We start from the raw sequence: 22,324 nt of genomic DNA on the forward strand, positions 1-22,324 counted from the left end.
CGTCGTGGTTGTAGCTTCAGTTGTAGTCGTAGTTCCTTCGGTTGTGGTGGTGGACGGTTCCTCTGTCGTCGTGGTTGTAGCTTCAGTTGTAGTCGTAGTTCCTTCGGTAGTGGTGGTGGATGGTTCCTCTGTCGTCGTGGTTGTAGCTTCAGTTGTAGTCGTAGTTCCTTCGGTTGTGGTGGTGGACGGTTCTTCTGTCGTCGTGGTTGTAGCTTCAGTTGTAGTCGTAGTTCCTTCGGTTGTGGTGGTGGACGGTTCCTCTGTCGTCGTGGTTGTAGCTTCAGTTGTAGTCGTAGTTCCTTCGGTTGTGGTGGTGGACGGTTCTTCTGTCGTCGTGGTTGTAGCTTCAGTTGTAGTCGTAGTTCCTTCGGTAGTGGTGGTGGACGGTTCCTCTGTCGTCGTGGTTGTAGCTTCAGTTGTAGTCGTAGTTCGTTCGGTTGTGGTGGTGGACGGTTCTTCTGTCGTCGTGGTTGTAGCTTCAGTTGTAGTCGTAGTTCCTTCGGTTGTGGTGGTGGACGGTTCTTCTGTCGTCGTGGTTGTAGCTTCAGTTGTAGTCGTAGTTCCTTCGGTAGTGGTGGTGGACGGTTCTTCTGTCGTCGTGGTTGTAGCTTCAGTTGTAGTCGTAGTTCCTTCGGTTGTGGTGGTGGACGGTTCCTCTGTCGTCGTGGTTGTAGTCGTAGTTCCTTCGGTTGTGGTGGTGGACGGTTCTTCTGTCGTCGTGGTTGTAGCTTCAGTTGTAGTCGTAGTTCCTTCGGTTGTGGTGGTGGACGGTTCCTCTGTCGTCGTGGTTGTAGCTTCAGTTGTAGTCGTAGTTCCTTCGGTTGTGGTGGTGGACGGTTCCTCTGTCGTCGTGGTTGTAGCTTCAGTTGTAGTCGTAGTTCCTTCGGTTGTGGTGGTGGACGGTTCCTCTGTCGTCGTGGTTGTAGCTTCAGTTGTAGTCGTAGTTCCTTCGGTTGTGGTGGTGGACGGTTCCTCTGTCGTCGTGGTTGTAGCTTCAGTTGTAGTCGTAGTTCCTTCGGTAGTGGTGGTGGATGGTTCCTCTGTCGTCGTGGTTGTAGCTTCAGTTGTAGTAGTTCCTTCGGTTGTGGTGGTGGACGGTTCTTCTGTCGTCGTGGTTGTAGCTTCAGTTGTAGTCGTAGTTCCTTCGGTAGTGGTGGTGGACGGTTCCTCTGTCGTCGTGGTTGTAGCTTCAGTTGTAGTCGTAGTTCCTTCGGTTGTGGTGGTGGACGGTTCTTCTGTCGTCGTGGTTGTAGCTTCAGTTGTAGTCGTAGTTCCTTCGGTTGTGGTGGTGGACGGTTCCTCTGTCGTCGTGGTTGTAGCTTCAGTTGTAGTCGTAGTTCCTTCGGTTGTGGTGGTGGACGGTTCTTCTGTCGTCGTGGTTGTAGCTTCAGTTGTAGTCGTAGTTCCTTCGGTTGTGGTGGTGGACGGTTCCTCTGTCGTCGTGGTTGTAGCTTCAGTTGTAGTCGTAGTTCCTTCGGTTGTGGTGGTGGACGGTTCCTCTGTCGTCGTGGTTGTAGCTTCAGTTGTAGTCGTAGTTCCTTCGGTTGTGGTGGTGGACGGTTCCTCTGTCGTCGTGGTTGTAGCTTCAGTTGTAGTCGTAGTTCCTTCGGTTGTGGTGGTGGACGGTTCCTCTGTCGTCGTGGTTGTAGCTTCAGTTGTAGTCGTAGTTCCTTCGGTAGTGGTGGTGGATGGTTCCTCTGTCGTCGTGGTTGTAGCTTCAGTTGTAGTAGTTCCTTCGGTTGTGGTGGTGGACGGTTCTTCTGTCGTCGTGGTTGTAGCTTCAGTTGTAGTCGTAGTTCCTTCGGTTGTGGTGGTGGACGGTTCCTCTGTCGTCGTGGTTGTAGCTTCAGTTGTAGTCGTAGTTCCTTCGGTTGTGGTGGTGGACGGTTCCTCTGTCGTCGTGGTTGTAGCTTCAGTTGTAGTCGTAGTTCCTTCGGTTGTGGTGGTGGACGGTTCCTCTGTCGTCGTGGTTGTAGCTTCAGTTGTAGTCGTAGTTCCTTCGGTTGTGGTGGTGGACGGTTCCTCTGTCGTCGTGGTTGTAGCTTCAGTTGTAGTCGTAGTTCCTTCGGTAGTGGTGGTGGATGGTTCCTCTGTCGTCGTGGTTGTAGCTTCAGTTGTAGTTGTAGTTCCTTCGGTTGTGGTGGTGGACGGTTCCTCTGTCGTCGTGGTTGTAGCTTCAGTTGTAGTCGTAGTTCCTTCGGTAGTGGTGGTGGACGGTTCCTCTGTCGTCGTGGTTGTAGCTTCAGTTGTAGTCGTAGTTCGTTCGGTTGTGGTGGTGGACGGTTCTTCTGTCGTCGTGGTTGTAGCTTCAGTTGTAGTCGTAGTTCCTTCGGTTGTGGTGGTGGACGGTTCTTCTGTCGTCGTGGTTGTAGCTTCAGTTGTAGTCGTAGTTCCTTCGGTAGTGGTGGTGGACGGTTCTTCTGTCGTCGTGGTTGTAGCTTCAGTTGTAGTCGTAGTTCCTTCGGTTGTGGTGGTGGACGGTTCCTCTGTCGTCGTGGTTGTAGCTTCAGTTGTAGTCGTAGTTCCTTCGGTTGTGGTGGTGGACGGTTCTTCTGTCGTCGTGGTTGTAGCTTCAGTTGTAGTCGTAGTTCCTTCGGTTGTGGTGGTGGACGGTTCCTCTGTCGTCGTGGTTGTAGCTTCAGTTGTAGTCGTAGTTCCTTCGGTTGTGGTGGTGGACGGTTCCTCTGTCGTCGTGGTTGTAGCTTCAGTTGTAGTCGTAGTTCCTTCGGTTGTGGTGGTGGACGGTTCCTCTGTCGTCGTGGTTGTAGCTTCAGTTGTAGTCGTAGTTCCTTCGGTTGTGGTGGTGGACGGTTCCTCTGTCGTCGTGGTTGTAGCTTCAGTTGTAGTCGTAGTTCCTTCGGTAGTGGTGGTGGATGGTTCCTCTGTCGTCGTGGTTGTAGCTTCAGTTGTAGTAGTTCCTTCGGTTGTGGTGGTGGACGGTTCTTCTGTCGTCGTGGTTGTAGCTTCAGTTGTAGTCGTAGTTCCTTCGGTTGTGGTGGTGGACGGTTCCTCTGTCGTCGTGGTTGTAGCTTCAGTTGTAGTCGTAGTTCCTTCGGTTGTGGTGGTGGACGGTTCCTCTGTCGTCGTGGTTGTAGCTTCAGTTGTAGTAGTTCCTTCGGTTGTGGTGGTGGACGGTTCCTCTGTCGTCGTGGTTGTAGCTTCAGTTGTAGTCGTAGTTCCTTCGGTTGTGGTGGTGGACGGTTCCTCTGTCGTCGTGGTTGTAGCTTCAGTTGTAGTCGTAGTTCCTTCGGTTGTGGTGGTGGACGGTTCCTCTGTCGTCGTGGTTGTAGCTTCAGTTGTAGTAGTTCCTTCGGTTGTGGTGGTGGACGGTTCTTCTGTCGTCGTGGTTGTAGCTTCAGTTGTAGTCGTAGTTCCTTCGGTTGTGGTGGTGGACGGTTCCTCTGTCGTCGTGGTTGTAGCTTCAGTTGTAGTCGTAGTTCCTTCGGTTGTGGTGGTGGACGGTTCCTCTGTCGTCGTGGTTGTAGCTTCAGTTGTAGTCGTAGTTCCTTCGGTAGTGGTGGTGGATGGTTCCTCTGTCGTCGTGGTTGTAGCTTCAGTTGTAGTAGTTCCTTCGGTTGTGGTGGTGGACGGTTCCTCTGTCGTCGTGGTTGTAGCTTCAGTTGTAGTCGTAGTTCCTTCGGTTGTGGTGGTGGACGGTTCCTCTGTCGTCGTGGTTGTAGCTTCAGTTGTAGTCGTAGTTCCTTCGGTAGTGGTGGTGGATGGTTCCTCTGTCGTCGTAGTTGTAGCTTCAGTTGTAGTCGTAGTTCCTTCGGTTGTGGTGGTGGACGGTTCTTCTGTCGTCGTGGTTGTAGCTTCAGTTGTAGTCGTAGTTCCTTCGGTTGTGGTGGTGGACGGTTCCTCTGTCGTCGTGGTTGTAGCTTCAGTTGTAGTCGTAGTTCCTTCGGTTGTGGTGGTGGACGGTTCCTCTGTCGTCGTGGTTGTAGCTTCAGTTGTAGTCGTAGTTCCTTCGGTTGTGGTGGTGGACGGTTCCTCTGTCGTCGTGGTTGTAGCTTCAGTTGTAGTCGTAGTTCCTTCGGTAGTGGTGGTGGATGGTTCCTCTGTCGTCGTGGTTGTAGCTTCAGTTGTAGTCGTAGTTCCTTCGGTTGTGGTGGTGGACGGTTCCTCTGTCGTCGTGGTTGTAGCTTCAGTTGTAGTCGTAGTTCCTTCGGTTGTGGTGGTGGACGGTTCCTCTGTCGTCGTGGTTGTAGCTTCAGTTGTAGTCGTAGTTCCTTCGGTAGTGGTGGTGGATGGTTCCTCTGTCGTCGTGGTTGTAGCTTCAGTTGTAGTCGTAGTTCCTTCGGTTGTGGTGGTGGACGGTTCTTCTGTCGTCGTGGTTGTAGCTTCAGTTGTAGTCGTAGTTCCTTCGGTTGTGGTGGTGGACGGTTCCTCTGTCGTCGTGGTTGTAGCTTCAGTTGTAGTCGTAGTTCCTTCGGTAGTGGTGGTGGATGGTTCCTCTGTCGTCGTGGTTGTAGCTTCAGTTGTAGTCGTAGTTCCTTCGGTTGTGGTGGTGGACGGTTCTTCTGTCGTCGTGGTTGTAGCTTCAGTTGTAGTCGTAGTTCCTTCGGTTGTGGTGGTGGACGGTTCCTCTGTCGTCGTGGTTGTAGCTTCAGTTGTAGTCGTAGTTCCTTCGGTTGTGGTGGTGGACGGTTCCTCTGTCGTCGTGGTTGTAGCTTCAGTTGTAGTCGTAGTTCCTTCGGTTGTGGTGGTGGACGGTTCCTCTGTCGTCGTGGTTGTAGCTTCAGTTGTAGTCGTAGTTCCTTCGGTTGTGGTGGTGGACGGTTCCTCTGTCGTCGTGGTTGTAGCTTCAGTTGTAGTCGTAGTTCCTTCGGTAGTGCTGGTGGATGGTTCCTCTGTCGTCGTGGTTGTAGCTTCAGTTGTAGTCGTAGTTCCTTCGGTTGTGGTGGTGGACGGTTCTTCTGTCGTCGTGGTTGTAGCTTCAGTTGTAGTCGTAGTTCCTTCGGTTGTGGTGGTGGACGGTTCTTCTGTCGTCGTGGTTGTAGCTTCAGTTGTAGTCGTAGTTCCTTCGGTTGTGGTGGTGGACGGTTCCTCTGTCGTCGTGGTTGTAGCTTCAGTTGTAGTCGTAGTTCCTTCGGTTGTGGTGGTGGACGGTTCCTCTGTCGTCGTGGTTGTAGCTTCAGTTGTAGTCGTAGTTCCTTCGGTTGTGGTGGTGGACGGTTCCTCTGTCGTCGTGGTTGTAGCTTCAGTTGTAGTCGTAGTTCCTTCGGTAGTGGTGGTGGATGGTTCCTCTGTCGTCGTGGTTGTAGCTTCAGTTGTAGTCGTAGTTCCTTCGGTTGTGGTGGTGGACGGTTCCTCTGTCGTCGTGGTTGTAGCTTCAGTTGTAGTCGTAGTTCCTTCGGTAGTGGTGGTGGATGGTTCCTCTGTCGTCGTGGTTGTAGCTTCAGTTGTAGTCGTAGTTCCTTCGGTTGTGGTGGTGGACGGTTCTTCTGTCGTCGTGGTTGTAGCTTCAGTTGTAGTCGTAGTTCCTTCGGTTGTGGTGGTGGACGGTTCCTCTGTCGTCGTGGTTGTAGCTTCAGTTGTAGTCGTAGTTCCTTCGGTTGTGGTGGTGGACGGTTCCTCTGTCGTCGTGGTTGTAGCTTCAGTTGTAGTCGTAGTTCCTTCGGTTGTGGTGGTGGACGGTTCCTCTGTCGTCGTGGTTGTAGCTTCAGTTGTAGTCGTAGTTCCTTCGGTTGTGGTGGTGGACGGTTCCTCTGTCGTCGTGGTTGTAGCTTCAGTTGTAGTCGTAGTTCCTTCGGTTGTGGTGGTGGACGGTTCCTCTGTCGTCGTAGTTGTAGCTTCAGTTGTAGTCGTAGTTCCTTCGGTTGTGGTGGTGGACGGTTCCTCTGTCGTCGTGGTTGTAGCTTCAGTTGTAGTCGTAGTTCCTTCGGTAGTGGTGGTGGATGGTTCCTCTGTCGTCGTGGTTGTAGCTTCAGTTGTAGTAGTTCCTTCGGTTGTGGTGGTGGACGGTTCTTCTGTCGTCGTGGTTGTAGCTTCAGTTGTAGTCGTAGTTCCTTCGGTTGTGGTGGTGGACGGTTCCTCTGTCGTCGTGGTTGTAGCTTCAGTTGTAGTCGTAGTTCCTTCGGTTGTGGTGGTGGACGGTTCCTCTGTCGTCGTGGTTGTAGCTTCAGTTGTAGTCGTAGTTCCTTCGGTTGTGGTGGTGGACGGTTCCTCTGTCGTCGTGGTTGTAGCTTCAGTTGTAGTCGTAGTTCCTTCGGTTGTGGTGGTGGACGGTTCCTCTGTCGTCGTGGTTGTAGCTTCAGTTGTAGTCGTAGTTCCTTCGGTAGTGGTGGTGGATGGTTCCTCTGTCGTCGTGGTTGTAGCTTCAGTTGTAGTTGTAGTTCCTTCGGTTGTGGTGGTGGACGGTTCCTCTGTCGTCGTGGTTGTAGCTTCAGTTGTAGTCGTAGTTCCTTCGGTAGTGGTGGTGGACGGTTCCTCTGTCGTCGTGGTTGTAGCTTCAGTTGTAGTCGTAGTTCGTTCGGTTGTGGTGGTGGACGGTTCTTCTGTCGTCGTGGTTGTAGCTTCAGTTGTAGTCGTAGTTCCTTCGGTTGTGGTGGTGGACGGTTCTTCTGTCGTCGTGGTTGTAGCTTCAGTTGTAGTCGTAGTTCCTTCGGTAGTGGTGGTGGACGGTTCTTCTGTCGTCGTGGTTGTAGCTTCAGTTGTAGTCGTAGTTCCTTCGGTTGTGGTGGTGGACGGTTCCTCTGTCGTCGTGGTTGTAGCTTCAGTTGTAGTCGTAGTTCCTTCGGTTGTGGTGGTGGACGGTTCTTCTGTCGTCGTGGTTGTAGCTTCAGTTGTAGTCGTAGTTCCTTCGGTTGTGGTGGACGGTTCCTCTGTCGTCGTGGTTGTAGCTTCAGTTGTAGTCGTAGTTCCTTCGGTTGTGGTGGTGGACGGTTCCTCTGTCGTCGTGGTTGTAGCTTCAGTTGTAGTCGTAGTTCCTTCGGTTGTGGTGGTGGACGGTTCCTCTGTCGTCGTGGTTGTAGCTTCAGTTGTAGTCGTAGTTCCTTCGGTTGTGGTGGTGGACGGTTCCTCTGTCGTCGTGGTTGTAGCTTCAGTTGTAGTCGTAGTTCCTTCGGTAGTGGTGGTGGATGGTTCCTCTGTCGTCGTGGTTGTAGCTTCAGTTGTAGTAGTTCCTTCGGTTGTGGTGGTGGACGGTTCTTCTGTCGTCGTGGTTGTAGCTTCAGTTGTAGTCGTAGTTCCTTCGGTTGTGGTGGTGGACGGTTCCTCTGTCGTCGTGGTTGTAGCTTCAGTTGTAGTCGTAGTTCCTTCGGTTGTGGTGGTGGACGGTTCCTCTGTCGTCGTGGTTGTAGCTTCAGTTGTAGTAGTTCCTTCGGTTGTGGTGGTGGACGGTTCCTCTGTCGTCGTGGTTGTAGCTTCAGTTGTAGTCGTAGTTCCTTCGGTTGTGGTGGTGGACGGTTCCTCTGTCGTCGTGGTTGTAGCTTCAGTTGTAGTCGTAGTTCCTTCGGTTGTGGTGGTGGACGGTTCCTCTGTCGTCGTGGTTGTAGCTTCAGTTGTAGTAGTTCCTTCGGTTGTGGTGGTGGACGGTTCTTCTGTCGTCGTGGTTGTAGCTTCAGTTGTAGTCGTAGTTCCTTCGGTTGTGGTGGTGGACGGTTCCTCTGTCGTCGTGGTTGTAGCTTCAGTTGTAGTCGTAGTTCCTTCGGTTGTGGTGGTGGACGGTTCCTCTGTCGTCGTGGTTGTAGCTTCAGTTGTAGTCGTAGTTCCTTCGGTAGTGGTGGTGGATGGTTCCTCTGTCGTCGTGGTTGTAGCTTCAGTTGTAGTAGTTCCTTCGGTTGTGGTGGTGGACGGTTCCTCTGTCGTCGTGGTTGTAGCTTCAGTTGTAGTCGTAGTTCCTTCGGTTGTGGTGGTGGACGGTTCCTCTGTCGTCGTGGTTGTAGCTTCAGTTGTAGTCGTAGTTCCTTCGGTAGTGGTGGTGGATGGTTCCTCTGTCGTCGTAGTTGTAGCTTCAGTTGTAGTCGTAGTTCCTTCGGTTGTGGTGGTGGACGGTTCTTCTGTCGTCGTGGTTGTAGCTTCAGTTGTAGTCGTAGTTCCTTCGGTTGTGGTGGTGGACGGTTCCTCTGTCGTCGTGGTTGTAGCTTCAGTTGTAGTCGTAGTTCCTTCGGTTGTGGTGGTGGACGGTTCCTCTGTCGTCGTGGTTGTAGCTTCAGTTGTAGTCGTAGTTCCTTCGGTTGTGGTGGTGGACGGTTCCTCTGTCGTCGTGGTTGTAGCTTCAGTTGTAGTCGTAGTTCCTTCGGTAGTGGTGGTGGATGGTTCCTCTGTCGTCGTGGTTGTAGCTTCAGTTGTAGTCGTAGTTCCTTCGGTTGTGGTGGTGGACGGTTCCTCTGTCGTCGTGGTTGTAGCTTCAGTTGTAGTCGTAGTTCCTTCGGTTGTGGTGGTGGACGGTTCCTCTGTCGTCGTGGTTGTAGCTTCAGTTGTAGTCGTAGTTCCTTCGGTAGTGGTGGTGGATGGTTCCTCTGTCGTCGTGGTTGTAGCTTCAGTTGTAGTCGTAGTTCCTTCGGTTGTGGTGGTGGACGGTTCTTCTGTCGTCGTGGTTGTAGCTTCAGTTGTAGTCGTAGTTCCTTCGGTTGTGGTGGTGGACGGTTCCTCTGTCGTCGTGGTTGTAGCTTCAGTTGTAGTCGTAGTTCCTTCGGTAGTGGTGGTGGATGGTTCCTCTGTCGTCGTGGTTGTAGCTTCAGTTGTAGTCGTAGTTCCTTCGGTTGTGGTGGTGGACGGTTCTTCTGTCGTCGTGGTTGTAGCTTCAGTTGTAGTCGTAGTTCCTTCGGTTGTGGTGGTGGACGGTTCCTCTGTCGTCGTGGTTGTAGCTTCAGTTGTAGTCGTAGTTCCTTCGGTTGTGGTGGTGGACGGTTCCTCTGTCGTCGTGGTTGTAGCTTCAGTTGTAGTCGTAGTTCCTTCGGTTGTGGTGGTGGACGGTTCCTCTGTCGTCGTGGTTGTAGCTTCAGTTGTAGTCGTAGTTCCTTCGGTTGTGGTGGTGGACGGTTCCTCTGTCGTCGTGGTTGTAGCTTCAGTTGTAGTCGTAGTTCCTTCGGTAGTGCTGGTGGATGGTTCCTCTGTCGTCGTGGTTGTAGCTTCAGTTGTAGTCGTAGTTCCTTCGGTTGTGGTGGTGGACGGTTCTTCTGTCGTCGTGGTTGTAGCTTCAGTTGTAGTCGTAGTTCCTTCGGTTGTGGTGGTGGACGGTTCTTCTGTCGTCGTGGTTGTAGCTTCAGTTGTAGTCGTAGTTCCTTCGGTTGTGGTGGTGGACGGTTCCTCTGTCGTCGTGGTTGTAGCTTCAGTTGTAGTCGTAGTTCCTTCGGTTGTGGTGGTGGACGGTTCCTCTGTCGTCGTGGTTGTAGCTTCAGTTGTAGTCGTAGTTCCTTCGGTTGTGGTGGTGGACGGTTCCTCTGTCGTCGTGGTTGTAGCTTCAGTTGTAGTCGTAGTTCCTTCGGTAGTGGTGGTGGATGGTTCCTCTGTCGTCGTGGTTGTAGCTTCAGTTGTAGTCGTAGTTCCTTCGGTAGTGGTGGTGGACGGTTCTTCTGTCGTCGTGGTTGTAGCTTCAGTTGTAGTCGTAGTTCCTTCGGTTGTGGTGGTGGACGGTTCCTCTGTCGTCGTGGTTGTAGCTTCAGTTGTAGTCGTAGTTCCTTCGGTAGTGGTGGTGGATGGTTCCTCTGTCGTCGTGGTTGTAGCTTCAGTTGTAGTCGTAGTTCCTTCGGTTGTGGTGGTGGACGGTTCTTCTGTCGTCGTGGTTGTAGCTTCAGTTGTAGTCGTAGTTCCTTCGGTTGTGGTGGTGGACGGTTCTTCTGTCGTCGTGGTTGTAGCTTCAGTTGTAGTCGTAGTTCCTTCGGTAGTGGTGGTGGACGGTTCTTCTGTCATCGTGGTTGTAGCTTCAGTTGTAGTCGTAGTTCCTTCGGTTGTGGTGGTGGACGGTTCCTCTGTCGTCGTGGTTGTAGCTTCAGTTGTAGTCGTAGTTCCTTCGGTTGTGGTGGTGGACGGTTCCTCTGTCGTCGTGGTTGTAGCTTCAGTTGTAGTCGTAGTTCCTTCGGTTGTGGTGGTGGACGGTTCCTCTGTCGTCGTGGTTGTAGCTTCAGTTGTAGTCGTAGTTCCTTCGGTTGTGGTGGTGGACGGTTCCTCTGTCGTCGTGGTTGTAGCTTCAGTTGTAGTCGTAGTTCCTTCGGTAGTGGTGGTGGATGGTTCCTCTGTCGTCGTGGTTGTAGCTTCAGTTGTAGTCGTAGTTCCTTCGGTTGTGGTGGTGGACGGTTCCTCTGTCGTCGTGGTTGTAGCTTCAGTTGTAGTCGTAGTTCCTTCGGTTGTGGTGGTGGACGGTTCCTCTGTCGTCGTGGTTGTAGCTTCAGTTGTAGTCGTAGTTCCTTCGGTTGTGGTGGTGGACGGTTCCTCTGTCGTCGTGGTTGTAGCTTCAGTTGTAGTCGTAGTTCCTTCGGTTGTGGTGGTGGACGGTTCCTCTGTCGTCGTGGTTGTAGCTTCAGTTGTAGTCGTAGTTCCTTCGGTTGTGGTGGTGGACGGTTCTTCTGTCGTCGTGGTTGTAGCTTCAGTTGTAGTCGTAGTTCCTTCGGTTGTGGTGGTGGACGGTTCCTCTGTCGTCGTGGTTGTAGCTTCAGTTGTAGTCGTAGTTCCTTCGGTAGTGGTGGTGGATGGTTCCTCTGTCGTCGTGGTTGTAGCTTCAGTTGTAGTCGTAGTTCCTTCGGTTGTGGTGGTGGACGGTTCCTCTGTCGTCGTGGTTGTAGCTTCAGTTGTAGTCGTAGTTCCTTCGGTTGTGGTGGTGGACGGTTCCTCTGTCGTCGTGGTTGTAGCTTCAGTTGTAGTCGTAGTTCCTTCGGTTGTGGTGGTGGACGGTTCCTCTGTCGTCGTGGTTGTAGCTTCAGTTGTAGTCGTAGTTCCTTCGGTTGTGGTGGTGGACGGTTCCTCTGTCGTCGTGGTTGTAGCTTCAGTTGTAGTCGTAGTTCCTTCGGTTGTGGTGGTGGACGGTTCCTCTGTCGTCGTGGTTGTAGCTTCAGTTGTAGTCGTAGTTCCTTCGGTTGTGGTGGTGGACGGTTCCTCTGTCGTCGTGGTTGTAGCTTCAGTTGTAGTCGTAGTTCCTTCGGTAGTGGTGGTGGACGGTTCCTCTGTCGTCGTGGTTGTAGCTTCAGTTGTAGTCGTAGTTCCTTCGGTTGTGGTGGTGGACGGTTCTTCTGTCGTCGTGGTTGTAGCTTGAGTTGTAGTCGTAGTTCCTTCGGTTGTGGTGGTGGACGGTTCCTCTGTCGTCGTGGTTGTAGCTTCAGTTGTAGTCGTAGTTCCTTCGGTAGTGGTGGTGAACGGTTCTTCTGTCGTCGTGGTTGTAGCTTCAGTTGTAGTCGTAGTTCCTTCGGTTGTGGTGGTGGACGGTTCCTCTATCGTCGTGGTTGTAGCTTCAGTTGTAGTCGTAGTTCCTTCGGTTGTGGTGGTGGACGGCTCTTCTGTCGTCGTGGTTGTAGCTTCAGTTGTAGTCGTAGTTCCTTCGGTTGTGGTGGTGGACGGTTCTTCTGTCGTCGTGGTTGTAGCTTCAGTTGTAGTCGTAGTTCCTTCGGTTGTGGTGGTGGACGGTTCCTCTGTCGTCGTGGTTGTAGCTTCAGTTGTAGTCGTAGTTCCTTCGGTTGTGGTGGTGGACGGTTCCTCTGTCGTCGTGGTTGTAGCTTCAGTTGTAGTCGTAGTTCCTTCGGTAGTGGTGGTGGATGGTTCCTCTGTCGTCGTGGTTGTAGCTTCAGTTGTAGTCGTAGTTCCTTCGGTTGTGGTGGTGGACGGTTCTTCTGTCGTCGTGGTTGTAGCTTCAGTTGTAGTCGTAGTTCCTTCGGTTGTGGTGGTGGACGGTTCCTCTGTTGTCGTGGTTGTAGCTTCAGTTGTAGTCGTAGTTCCTTCGGTTGTGGTGGTGGACGGTTCTTCTGTCGTCGTGGTTGTAGCTTCAGTTGTAGTCGTAGTTCCTTCGGTTGTGGTGGTGGACGGTTCCTCTGTCGTCGTGGTTGTAGCTTCAGTTGTAGTCGTAGTTCCTTCGGTTGTGGTGGTGGACGGTTCCTCTGTTGTCGTGGTTGTAGCTTCAGTTGTAGTCGTAGTTCCTTCGGTTGTGGTGGTGGACGGTTCTTCTGTCGTCGTGGTTGTAGCTTCAGTTGTAGTCGTAGTTCCTTCGGTTGTGGTGGTGGACGGTTCTTCTGTCGTCGTGGTTGTAGCTTCAGTTGTAGTCGTAGTTCCTTCCGTTGTGGTGGTGGACGGTTTTTCTGTCGTCGTGGTTGTAGCTTCAGTTGTAGTCGTAGTTCTTTCGGTAGTGGTGGTGGACGGTTCTTCTGTCGTTGTGGTCATTATTATCGACGGTGGTGGCAAGCACATCATCTGTACTATAACGTTTGAGAAAAAATGATGTTTTTTCAACGATGCACGAATCGTCACAGTGACTGTGGGTTGGCCGATTCCTCCACTTATGATGTCGGCTTGTACGCCTGTCCAACGCTTCCGTGGTGATTGTTCTATTTTTATGTATTTGATTGGCATTCCGGTGGGCTGCGGGTGAAGATCAATGTTTAATTAAATTGTGGACCATATTGGATTTTTTGTTTAAAAATTGGGAGCGTACAAAAAAGGTGACGGTAGGCGCAAAATAGGTTGGTCTCGAGAGATGCCCATTTACACGTCGTTATGCATGCTGATTGGAACGGAAAGCCTAGAGAGCAGACGATGTACCACAGATGCTCTTTTATTAAAGGATCTGCTCAGCGGCAGGTATAGATCATTTTGCAATGGCGTCATGTTCCGTCGGTGGTGATTTGTTTACATGTTTTTTGTCACATCCAGCGTTTTCGACTTGAAATTTCGTGAAGGATTAGTGCATCAGTTGCTTTAAAATGCATGCGGGCAATTTCTCTTAAATAAAAACTAAAAATTTTTATCATTATCTGCCGGACAAAGATAGAAAACTCAATTCAAACTTTAACACCTACAATCAGTTAATAAATAAATAAATAAATAAATAAATAAATAAAAAAAATAGGAACTGGTCGAGAAACTGATGTTGCAATGCTACTACGAACACATCAGAGAATCATATTTTATTAAGCACACAGTTCGTAAAATCTATATAGAATGTTAAACGTAAAAAAATACTAGATTTCTTTCGGGTGACATTGAATTGAGTTATGGTAAACGTTCAATTTGACATCATTTTTATATTTTTTTATTGAATACCGTGGACCCCCGTTCGTTTGACCGTTTTTAATCTGAACACTTTTTAATTTGCACCCCGTTGGTTTGCACGATGTGCAAATTAAAAATGGTTCAAACGTCATGCTTAACATGACATTATTTGCTTATGCAGACAATGCGCATAAATGCGATTTGTTTGTACTGAACTAGCGTGTTTAATCTGTTTCACATTGCGTTTTCCCAACGATTATGATAGAAATCCGATCGGAGAATGAAATATTCGCTGCTTCCAACTTCCAACTGAATCAAACCACCAAAACAATAACAAAGAGTAGGGCGACCAGTTCACACAAGTTCCAGCATATTTAGAGTTGCCAGTTGTTCAAATTAAAAACTAACCCCGTTAGTTTGCATGAGGAATCGTTCAAACGAACGGGGGTCCACTGTACACGCAAAAATGTGCGCCACTGCTGTGGTAATATTATTGCGAAGTTTTTTGCACTATGCACTTTACTACGTATTTTTTTAAATTGTACATACGGTCTTATGGTTGTATATCAAGGTAGAGATGTATATTGGTAACGAAAACTTTGCACATCATTTTATTGGTCCCTAGTCTTGCACAACCTTTCACTCACATTATCAAAAGTCATCCTTTTAGGACTGGATTTCTTCGCCAAGATCCTTTTGTAGAAACAGATATAATCGGATGCATTGTATTTTCCGAATTCTATCAGCTGATAATCGGGATATACAGAGATGACTCTAGAGCACACGAACGAAACCGGTACAAACAGCACTAGGAAACAGCTGATGCTGAATCTAATTCTAAAGGACATTTCACCGCAAACGGCACGTATGAGATTCTCTGTCGCACTAAAAAGTGTAGACTTTTGACCAGAGTGTTTTATAAATTCCGGTATTCGGTTTGCTTGGGCTAATCCCCAAAAATCGAGAGAACAAAAAGTAGGTCATTTCCCATATATTCGCAAACTGACGCCAACAGCAGGGATCAAAAGTTTTGAATCAATTTATACAATAGAGTCAAATCGCTTTCTTGTTAATTATATCTCAATTCTAGAGAAGGAATCAGCTCTCGGTTCCAACTATTAATGAGAAAAATAAACATATTTCAAAATATGAGGACGAATGCAAATTTTGATGCCCTGACGTGTGGTTTTCCTTCTAAATCTTTGCCGTTCCAGTTACGTTGAGTTGAATAATCCCATATGTTAAGATTTTTGAACAAGAATGTATGCTAGTGATAGAATTCATCCATGCACATTTGCATAACTAGCTGCTAGTGAAGATCGTTTGAAGCTGAAACAGGAACGAGAAAGACTTACGGTACTTTTTGCAGTTTGGCGGTCTTCGGATACATAATACCTACCATATGCGGCAAAATTTGCAATAGTAAGAGTTAAATTTTGCAGTGAATCCTTTTGCTATTTTAAGCGGACCGATTAATAGAATACGTTTCTTTTCGACCGAGTGAATTATTATCATTCAAGCTGATTCAAATGTGCGGAGAAAAGGCTTCATAGCACTAGAGACTGACGATTTATTGGTAATAAAAGATTTTCTTTATAACCTTCTTTTATAACCGGTTTCATTGTCCTAGTAAAAGTAACAATTTATAAAGTAACAGCTAGTTTCAATTTTATTTAATTTATTAGGCAACAATGTCATCGGATGCTGTGAATTTTACTATCAAAATTCGGACAACGTCAGATGGATCCGCCGAAGTGAGATGAAAACACAAAGGAAAACAAAATTCGGACATTACTTCCAAATTCCGAGAAATATTTATTAGAAAGGTATCATCAACTCGGCTATAAACAAAACTAGACGGCCCGAACATGATCCCGGAGGTAATACACGACGATGTTGATGAAGTTCAATTGCATGGCGATGCAATTGACAAAACCTTCGTCAATGCAGGCTTCGAACAGCTTCGAATTTATTACGGTGACTGTAAGAAGAAAAATGGCAGACATTTTCAAGCATATGTAACTGTGGAATTTCGTTAAGAAATATTAAGTTTGATAGGATATCTGTATCTGTGGCTTTAAAAGTGATATTTATCGTCGCAACCGAGACCGTTATTCAAGAAAATTTGCACGAACGGATATCGGGAAAACTGTCTGCTGCCCCTGTAGCAACATGATCGGAATGTTCCGAGCTGTATTGATGTTAGATTTGTTACATCGTGATTACAGACCAAAGGCGGTGTCTTGCTTCCGGGATCATATTCTGGCAGTCTCGTGGTGTCTAAGCCCAATTGTTAATCCGGTTGGTCCTATTCGACTATTACAAAGGTTTTATTGCGGTATTTTAATATGAAACTAGGCTAATACAAAGATGATACGAGTCTGTTAGTAAAGCAACTGTTAACAAAGCAAATTAATTGTGGTTGCTTATATTACCACGATAAAACTACAGCCAATTTTCGTTCATTGCGCTAAGCTTATCGCCGATTTTGAGAAAAACTTTCGTTGGTCGCGCTGATCTGATCTAATAATGCTAAGAGATGACACTTGTACCGTTAGTTAACAGCTCAGCTTAATTTATTACGCTATTTGTCAAAATCGGCGATAAGTTTAGTGCGATTAACGAAATTTGACTATAGTTGGATGGGCAACCTCTCCTATAAAACTACTTTAAGGCCCCGTACAGAGTAAACGCGACAGCGACGCGACACGACTTCGCTCTCATGTTGCTAAATGCACAGTCCTGCTTCGGGCGCAAAAGGGCTGCGCGTATAACTAACAGCAAGAAATGTCGCGTCGCGTCGCATGTCGCTTGCACTCTGACGGTGCCCTAAGTGTTTCTACGAGAAGGCGTAGCAATACAATGGCGTACCAATACAAAATTGATCGTGTTGTGGTTGGCTGTCAAAACGAAAGAAGTCATAGAAGTCATCATAGTCATCATAGAAGACATAATTTAGTTAATGTTGGCATTTATTAATCAACAGTAATCAATCAATACTTTTCATCATCAATAATCAATCAAACAACATCAATAATTTGCGTCACATTAATATTTTAACGATGAAAACGCTGTTTGTTGTTTCTTCGACATTGCTGGATAATATCCGTTGTTCTGAAGGACGACATTTCTGCGTTTATAATTTGCGAAGAAGTTGAAATTGCCTCGATGAAAGGTGGAAGGATTGTCTGTTGTAGTTGTAGATCCACTGGTGGTCGTTGTTGCCTCGGTTGTACTTGTAGTCGTTGCAGCACTAGTAGATGTTGTCGAGCCTGCGGATGGAATAGGACTTTCAGCAGTTGTTGAACTTCCAGATGAGGTAGACTTTCTACTATCAGAGAATTTTCTAAGATTCCAATCATTGCTCTTTTTCTGTGGTATTTCGGCGTGCTTCTTTTATCATTGTTTATGGGTAACTATATTGATCGATCATTAATTCGCGTTATAAAAGTTCACAAATAAAAACACTTAATTTCTGGTTCAAAAGTTAAGCAAAATTGTATTTCAACTTTTCCTTCGGCGTTAATCTGACAGTTAACTCAGTGGCAAACTGTCAAATCAACTCGGATCAATGGACTCGGACGGATGCATTGATGCACGGTTCTGTTTGGTCCTGAAACTCTGTTGATTGTATTATTTTGTAAGTTTGCTGCATAATAGCCCAACGAAATTACACTGAAAAGAGCAATAATTGAGGTTTCGATTTACGGAGGACAGCTTAGTTGACTAAAACAAAGAATATTACTGGGCGTTGTGGAGGTGGTCGAGCCTGTGGATGTTGTAGTAGAACCTTCGGTGGTCGTTGTACCAACTGACGTTGAAGTGCTACCGGGCGTTGTTGAGGTTGCCGCGGTCGTTGTAGATGTTGTTGCGGTTGTAGTGCTTCCAGTTGTTGTTGGAGTGGACGAGCCTACCGATGTTGTAGTAGGACCTTCAGTAGTCGTTGTACTATCAAACGCTGGAGTGTTACTAGGCGTTGTTGAGGTTGTTGCAGGCGTTGTAGAAGTTGTTGCGGTTGTTGTACTTCCGGTTGTTGTGGACGAACCTATGGATGTTGTAGTAGAACCTGCAGTAGTCGTTGTACTTGCAGTCGTTGACGTACTGCTAGGTGTTGTAGAAGTTGTCGCGGCTGAGGATGTTGTGGTTGCACTTCCTGTGGTCGTGGTACTTTCCGTTGTTGAAGTAGAGGTTGCCGCGGTTGAGGTTGTAGAAGTTAAACTTCCAGTGGTTGTTGTAAAACGTTCACTGGTAATTGTACTTTGAGTCGTTGTAGAACCTGCAGGAGTAGTTGACGTACCGCTGGGGGTTGTAGAAGTTATTACGGCTGAGGATGTTGTAGTTGCACTTCCAGTGGTTGTTGTACTTCCCGTTGTAGAAGTAGAAGTTGCCAAGTCCGTTGTTGAAGTTAAACCTATATTGGCAGTTGTAGAAATGGTCGTGGTTGTACTTTGAGTCGTTGTACTTCCAGTCGATGATGTACTGCTGGGTGTTGTAGAAGTTGTCGAGACTATGGATGTTGTAGTACTACCACCAGTTGTCGTTGAACTTCCAGTTGAAGTTACACTTCCAGTAGTTGTGCTCCCAGCTGTCGTTGAAGTTGTTGAACCTGTGGTTGTCGTGCTGAATCCTCCAGTGGTCGTTGTGGTTACAGGCGTTGAACTACTGCTGGGTGTCGTAGAAGTGGTTCCAGTTCCTGCAGTGGTAGTTGTACTTCCAGTTGTTGTAGAAGTTGTCGAGCCTACGGATGTTGAAGAAGAACCTCCAGTGGTTGTCGTACTTCCAGCCGTTGTGGTAATTGTTGAACTTGCTAATGTCGTAGTAGGTCCTACAGTGGTTGTTGTGCTTCCAGATGTTGTAGTACTACCGGGCGTTGTAGAAGTTCCTGAAACTGCAGTTGTTGAAGTAGACCCTCCAGGTGTTGTGCCAGATACTGTAGTCGTCGTAGAACCTATTTGGGTCGTGCTAGTTCCTGATGATGTTGTTGTGGTAATTGTTGAACTTGCTGATGTCGTAGTAGGTCCTGCAGTGGTTGTTGTGCTTCCAGATGTTGTAGTACTACCGGGCGTTGTAGAAGTTCCTGAAACTGCAGTTGTTGAAGTAGACCCTCCAGGTGTTGTGCCAGATACTGTAGTAGTTGTAGAACCTATTTGGGTCGTGCTAGTTCCTGAGGATGTTGTTGGGGTAATTGTTGAACTTGCTGATGTCGTAGTAGGTCCTGCAGTGGTTGTTGTGCTTCCAGATGTTGTAGTACTACCGGGCGTTGTAGAAGTTCCTGAAACTGCAGTTGTTGAAGTAGACCCTCCAGGTGTTGTGCCAGATACTGTAGTAGTTGTAGAACCTATTTGGGTCGTGCTAGTTCCTGAGGATGTTGTTGTGGTAATTGTTGAACTTGCTGATGTCGTAGTAGGTCCTGCAGTGGTTGTTGTGCTTCCACTTCCAGATGTTGTAGTACTACCGGGCGTTGTAGAAGTTCCTGAAACTGCGGTTGTTGAAGTAGACCCTCCAGGTGTTGTACCAGATACTGTAGTAGTTGTAGAACCTATTTGGGTCGTGCTAGTTCCTGAGGATGTTGTTGTGGTTGCAGTCGGGGTTGTTGTTGTCAAAGGTGGAGCCGTACACATCATTTGTGTTACGATGGGGGCAAGGAAGAAGTATTGATTGAAAGCTGCTTGAATCATCAAAGTGACGGACGATGTATCGATGCCTCCATGTTCAATTGTTGCCAGTATACCCGTTCGTCGATTCCGTGGAGCTTGTTGAATTTTTATGTATTTAATTGGCTGACCAGTGGGCTGTGAAAGAAAAATATGTACAACATGATTATTCGCCATTTTTTGTTGTTTTGTTGACAATTAGCGCATGGATTTAAATGTTTCGTAGGGTTCTATTGCTCAACAAAAATACTTTGTAATTTTCTTTCATTACTTTCTTTTAAAATCAAGAGATGATTGTGTAACAAATTGTGTAGAACTACCACATACTACGCTTTTATCTTCTGATTGTGTCTAACCTTCAAACCAAATGAGTTTTTTTGCTGTACTGCTTGTGCCTTATAAGGCAGCGTTCAGCTAAACCAGTTGAGTCCCGTATTATTCGTTCGGTCAAAACTTAAGTCAGGCGCGAAAAATGCAGCCCCGAATATTTGATCGACTTCTTATCATGTGCCATTTTATCCTGATGCAGCTTCCAGTTACACAGCCTCGAACGAGAAAGGCGTAATTCTCACGCAAGCTGTGGCTTCCTACTCAGAGGTAGTCAGGCGCGCAATATTAAAGTGTCGTGTTACCCCTGTTCGATTATGGCCTTGCCACTGGAGCTTACTGGAGCGAGCTAAGCTAGAGCTGGAAAGTAACAATGTTGCAAATTTCAATAACACATTGACGCGAGCCTGAGAAACTTTACCTCCCGGATATAAACGTGTTAAGTGGTAAAACGGAGACGCCTTCGAGCCCTTTTCCTTTGCTCTGTGCAACGAATGCCCCCCAACGTTGTCGCCGTTACACGCTAAGCCAGTAGGTAGTCATATGTTGGTTGAAACTACTTAATATCCAAGGGTACAAACTCAGAATTGGAGCAAACTCTACTTGCTATTTATGATTACCAATTTCCTTGAGGATTTTCTACTGGTGGAGTCTTGGTTCGACAATGAGTTTAAAAACTTAAGTAGCTTTAATGAATTTTTGGTTGATTTAATTAGTTTATTTATTAAAATATTTAAACGTGTAAGAAACCTGTTGGGTTAGAACTGGGTTTGTGTCGTTGTTTTGCGGTGACGGGTTCATGGTACGATACACTTTATGGCTTATGTTTATATAGATTTTAAGGAGGTATCATCACTAAGCTGCAGTGAATGGAAAAGCAGTAGTTTGTTGTTATTTTGTTTGTTTCATATTTGATCCAAAAGTCCTATAATAGAAATATTGATACAAGAAGTTAGACTTTCATTTTAGATTTTTTTATCTACCAGATAAAAATAAAAATGAGTTAAACATTGTCATAAAAGGTGGAATATTAGAGCCTTATATAGCCTTATTGCTATATACAGCATATATACATGATACACGCGTAGGATGCAACATTTATCAAAGTAGTAACATTGTATACGTTCAATCCTTAATAGATTTCAGAACTATTTCTATGTGTATTTGGAAACAGTTTCACAAAATCAAGAACACAAACTATTGCTTTCCTACTATTTTACGGAAATTAATTATTCCCCACGTTTTACCAATTCAATTCCATTTTATAAGCAGTAAGATACCCCGGGGCAAGTGGGAATACGGGGTAAGTGGGAATGGAGCTCATAACTCTCTTCAACCACATTTTCTCCAACCGAACCTTTCTAGAAATGAAAGATACAACTCAAACGCACGCATTAAAACTATAGATTATTTATAATTGGCATTTCAAACACCAAAATTGGACTTTTAATTTGAGCGTTATTTTCAATTTGCATTGTAAGTTTGACGCACCTTTATATAAATGATGTTTTGGTCACAGGCTTTCGTAAAAGTACATGTTTTTCTGATAATAGGCAAACATAATGGATGTATTAACAAGTTACACCCAAAAACTAGTTGAATAATTTGGCAACGGGAATTAAATAAATGGGTCGAAATAAGGTCGGCACTGTAGGGCAAAAATAAAAATAAAGTGTATCAGCACAAAATTTGGGAGCCCCCCCTCTTAGAAGAGGTCCAATTCACCATAGAAAAAAAACCTGCCTCCCCCCCACAAAATCCCCCACATGCCACATTTGGTTCCATTTGCTTGATTAGTTTCCGAGATATGCAGAAATTAGTGCTTCATTTGTATGGGAGCCCCTCCTTCTAGATAGGGAAGGAGTCTCAAACCATCGCCAGAACCCTCCTGCATACAAATTTTTACGCAGACAGACAGACAGACAGACAGACAGACAGACAGACAGACAGACAGACAGACAGACAGACAGACAGACAGACAGACAGACAGACAGACAGACAGACAGACAGACAGACAGACAGACAGACAGACAGACAGACAGACAGACAGACAGACAGACAGACAGACAGACAGACAGACAGACAGACAGACAGACAGACAGACAGACAGACAGACAGACAGACAGACAGACAGACAGACAGACAGACAGACAGACAGACAGACAGACAGACAGACAGACAGACAGACAGACAGACAGACAGACAGACAGACAGACAGACAGACAGACAGACAGACAGACAGACAGACAGACAGACAGACAGACAGACAGACAGACAGACAGACAGACAGACAGACAGACAGACAGACAGACAGACAGACAGACAGACAGACAGACAGACAGACAGACAGACAGACAGACAGACAGACAGACAGACAGACAGACAGACAGACAGACAGACAGACAGACAGACAGACAGACAGACAGACAGACAGACAGACAGACAGACAGACAGACAGACAGACAGACAGACAGACAGACAGACAGACAGACAGACAGACAGACAGACAGACAGACAGACAGACAGACAGACAGACAGACAGACAGACAGACAGACAGACAGACAGACAGACAGACAGACAGACAGACAGACAGACAGACAGACAGACAGACAGACAGACAGACAGACAGACAGACAGACAGACAGACAGACAGACAGACAGACAGACAGACAGACAGACAGACAGACAGACAGACAGACAGACAGACAGACAGACAGACAGACAGACAGACAGACAGACAGACAGACAGACAGACAGACAGACAGACAGACAGACAGACAGACAGACAGACAGACAGACAGACAGACAGACAGACAGACAGACAGACAGACAGACAGACAGACAGACAGACAGACAGACAGACAGACAGACAGACAGACAGACAGACAGACAGACAGACAGACAGACAGACAGACAGACAGACAGACAGACAGACAGACAGACAGACAGACAGACAGACAGACAGACAGACAGACAGACAGACAGACAGACAGACAGACAGACAGACAGACAGACAGACAGACAGACAGACAGACAGACAGACAGACAGACAGACAGACAGACAGACAGACAGACAGACAGACAGACAGACAGACAGACAGACAGACAGACAGACAGACAGACAGACAGACAGACAGACAGACAGACAGACAGACAGACAGACAGACAGACAGACAGACAGACAGACAGACAGACAGACAGACAGACA

At 47.3% G+C, this 22,324-nt stretch overlaps 3 protein-coding genes across 3 annotated transcripts; all 3 read right to left on the reverse strand.

Annotated features, from left to right (window-relative positions):
- Positions 1 to 5,577: 5,577 nt before the first annotated feature.
- Positions 5,578 to 7,173, reverse strand: LOC128736549 (mucin-5AC-like; the record flags this gene model as incomplete). Its single annotated transcript, XM_053831034.1, has 2 exons — positions 5,578 to 6,495; positions 6,646 to 7,173. Coding segments are annotated over 2 exons (1,446 nt in total), but the record flags the coding sequence as incomplete, so codon positions are not given.
- Positions 7,174 to 10,245: 3,072 nt separating this feature from the next.
- Positions 10,246 to 11,925, reverse strand: LOC128736551 (integumentary mucin C.1-like; the record flags this gene model as incomplete). The annotated part of the gene is made up of 2 exons (XM_053831035.1): positions 10,246 to 10,617; positions 11,119 to 11,925. Coding segments are annotated over 2 exons (1,179 nt in total), but the record flags the coding sequence as incomplete, so codon positions are not given.
- A 4,913-nt stretch (positions 11,926 to 16,838) lies between these two features.
- On the reverse strand, positions 16,839 to 18,755 carry LOC128736552 (mucin-5AC-like). Its single transcript, XM_053831036.1, has one exon. The coding sequence runs from the start codon at positions 18,753 to 18,755 to the stop codon at positions 16,839 to 16,841; it is 1,917 nt and encodes a 638-aa protein (XP_053687011.1).
- Between the last annotated feature and the right edge of the window lie 3,569 nt (positions 18,756 to 22,324).

This window comes from Sabethes cyaneus, chromosome 2, assembly GCF_943734655.1.
Source record: "Sabethes cyaneus chromosome 2, idSabCyanKW18_F2, whole genome shotgun sequence".
In the NCBI taxonomy this organism is placed as follows: Eukaryota; Metazoa; Arthropoda; class Insecta; order Diptera; family Culicidae; genus Sabethes; species Sabethes cyaneus.

Excerpts from the sequence above, each read along its gene's own strand:
- LOC128736552 (XM_053831036.1), bottom strand. The coding sequence starts at position 18,755 with ATGTGTACGGCTCCACCTTTGACAACAACAACCCCGACTGCAACCACA.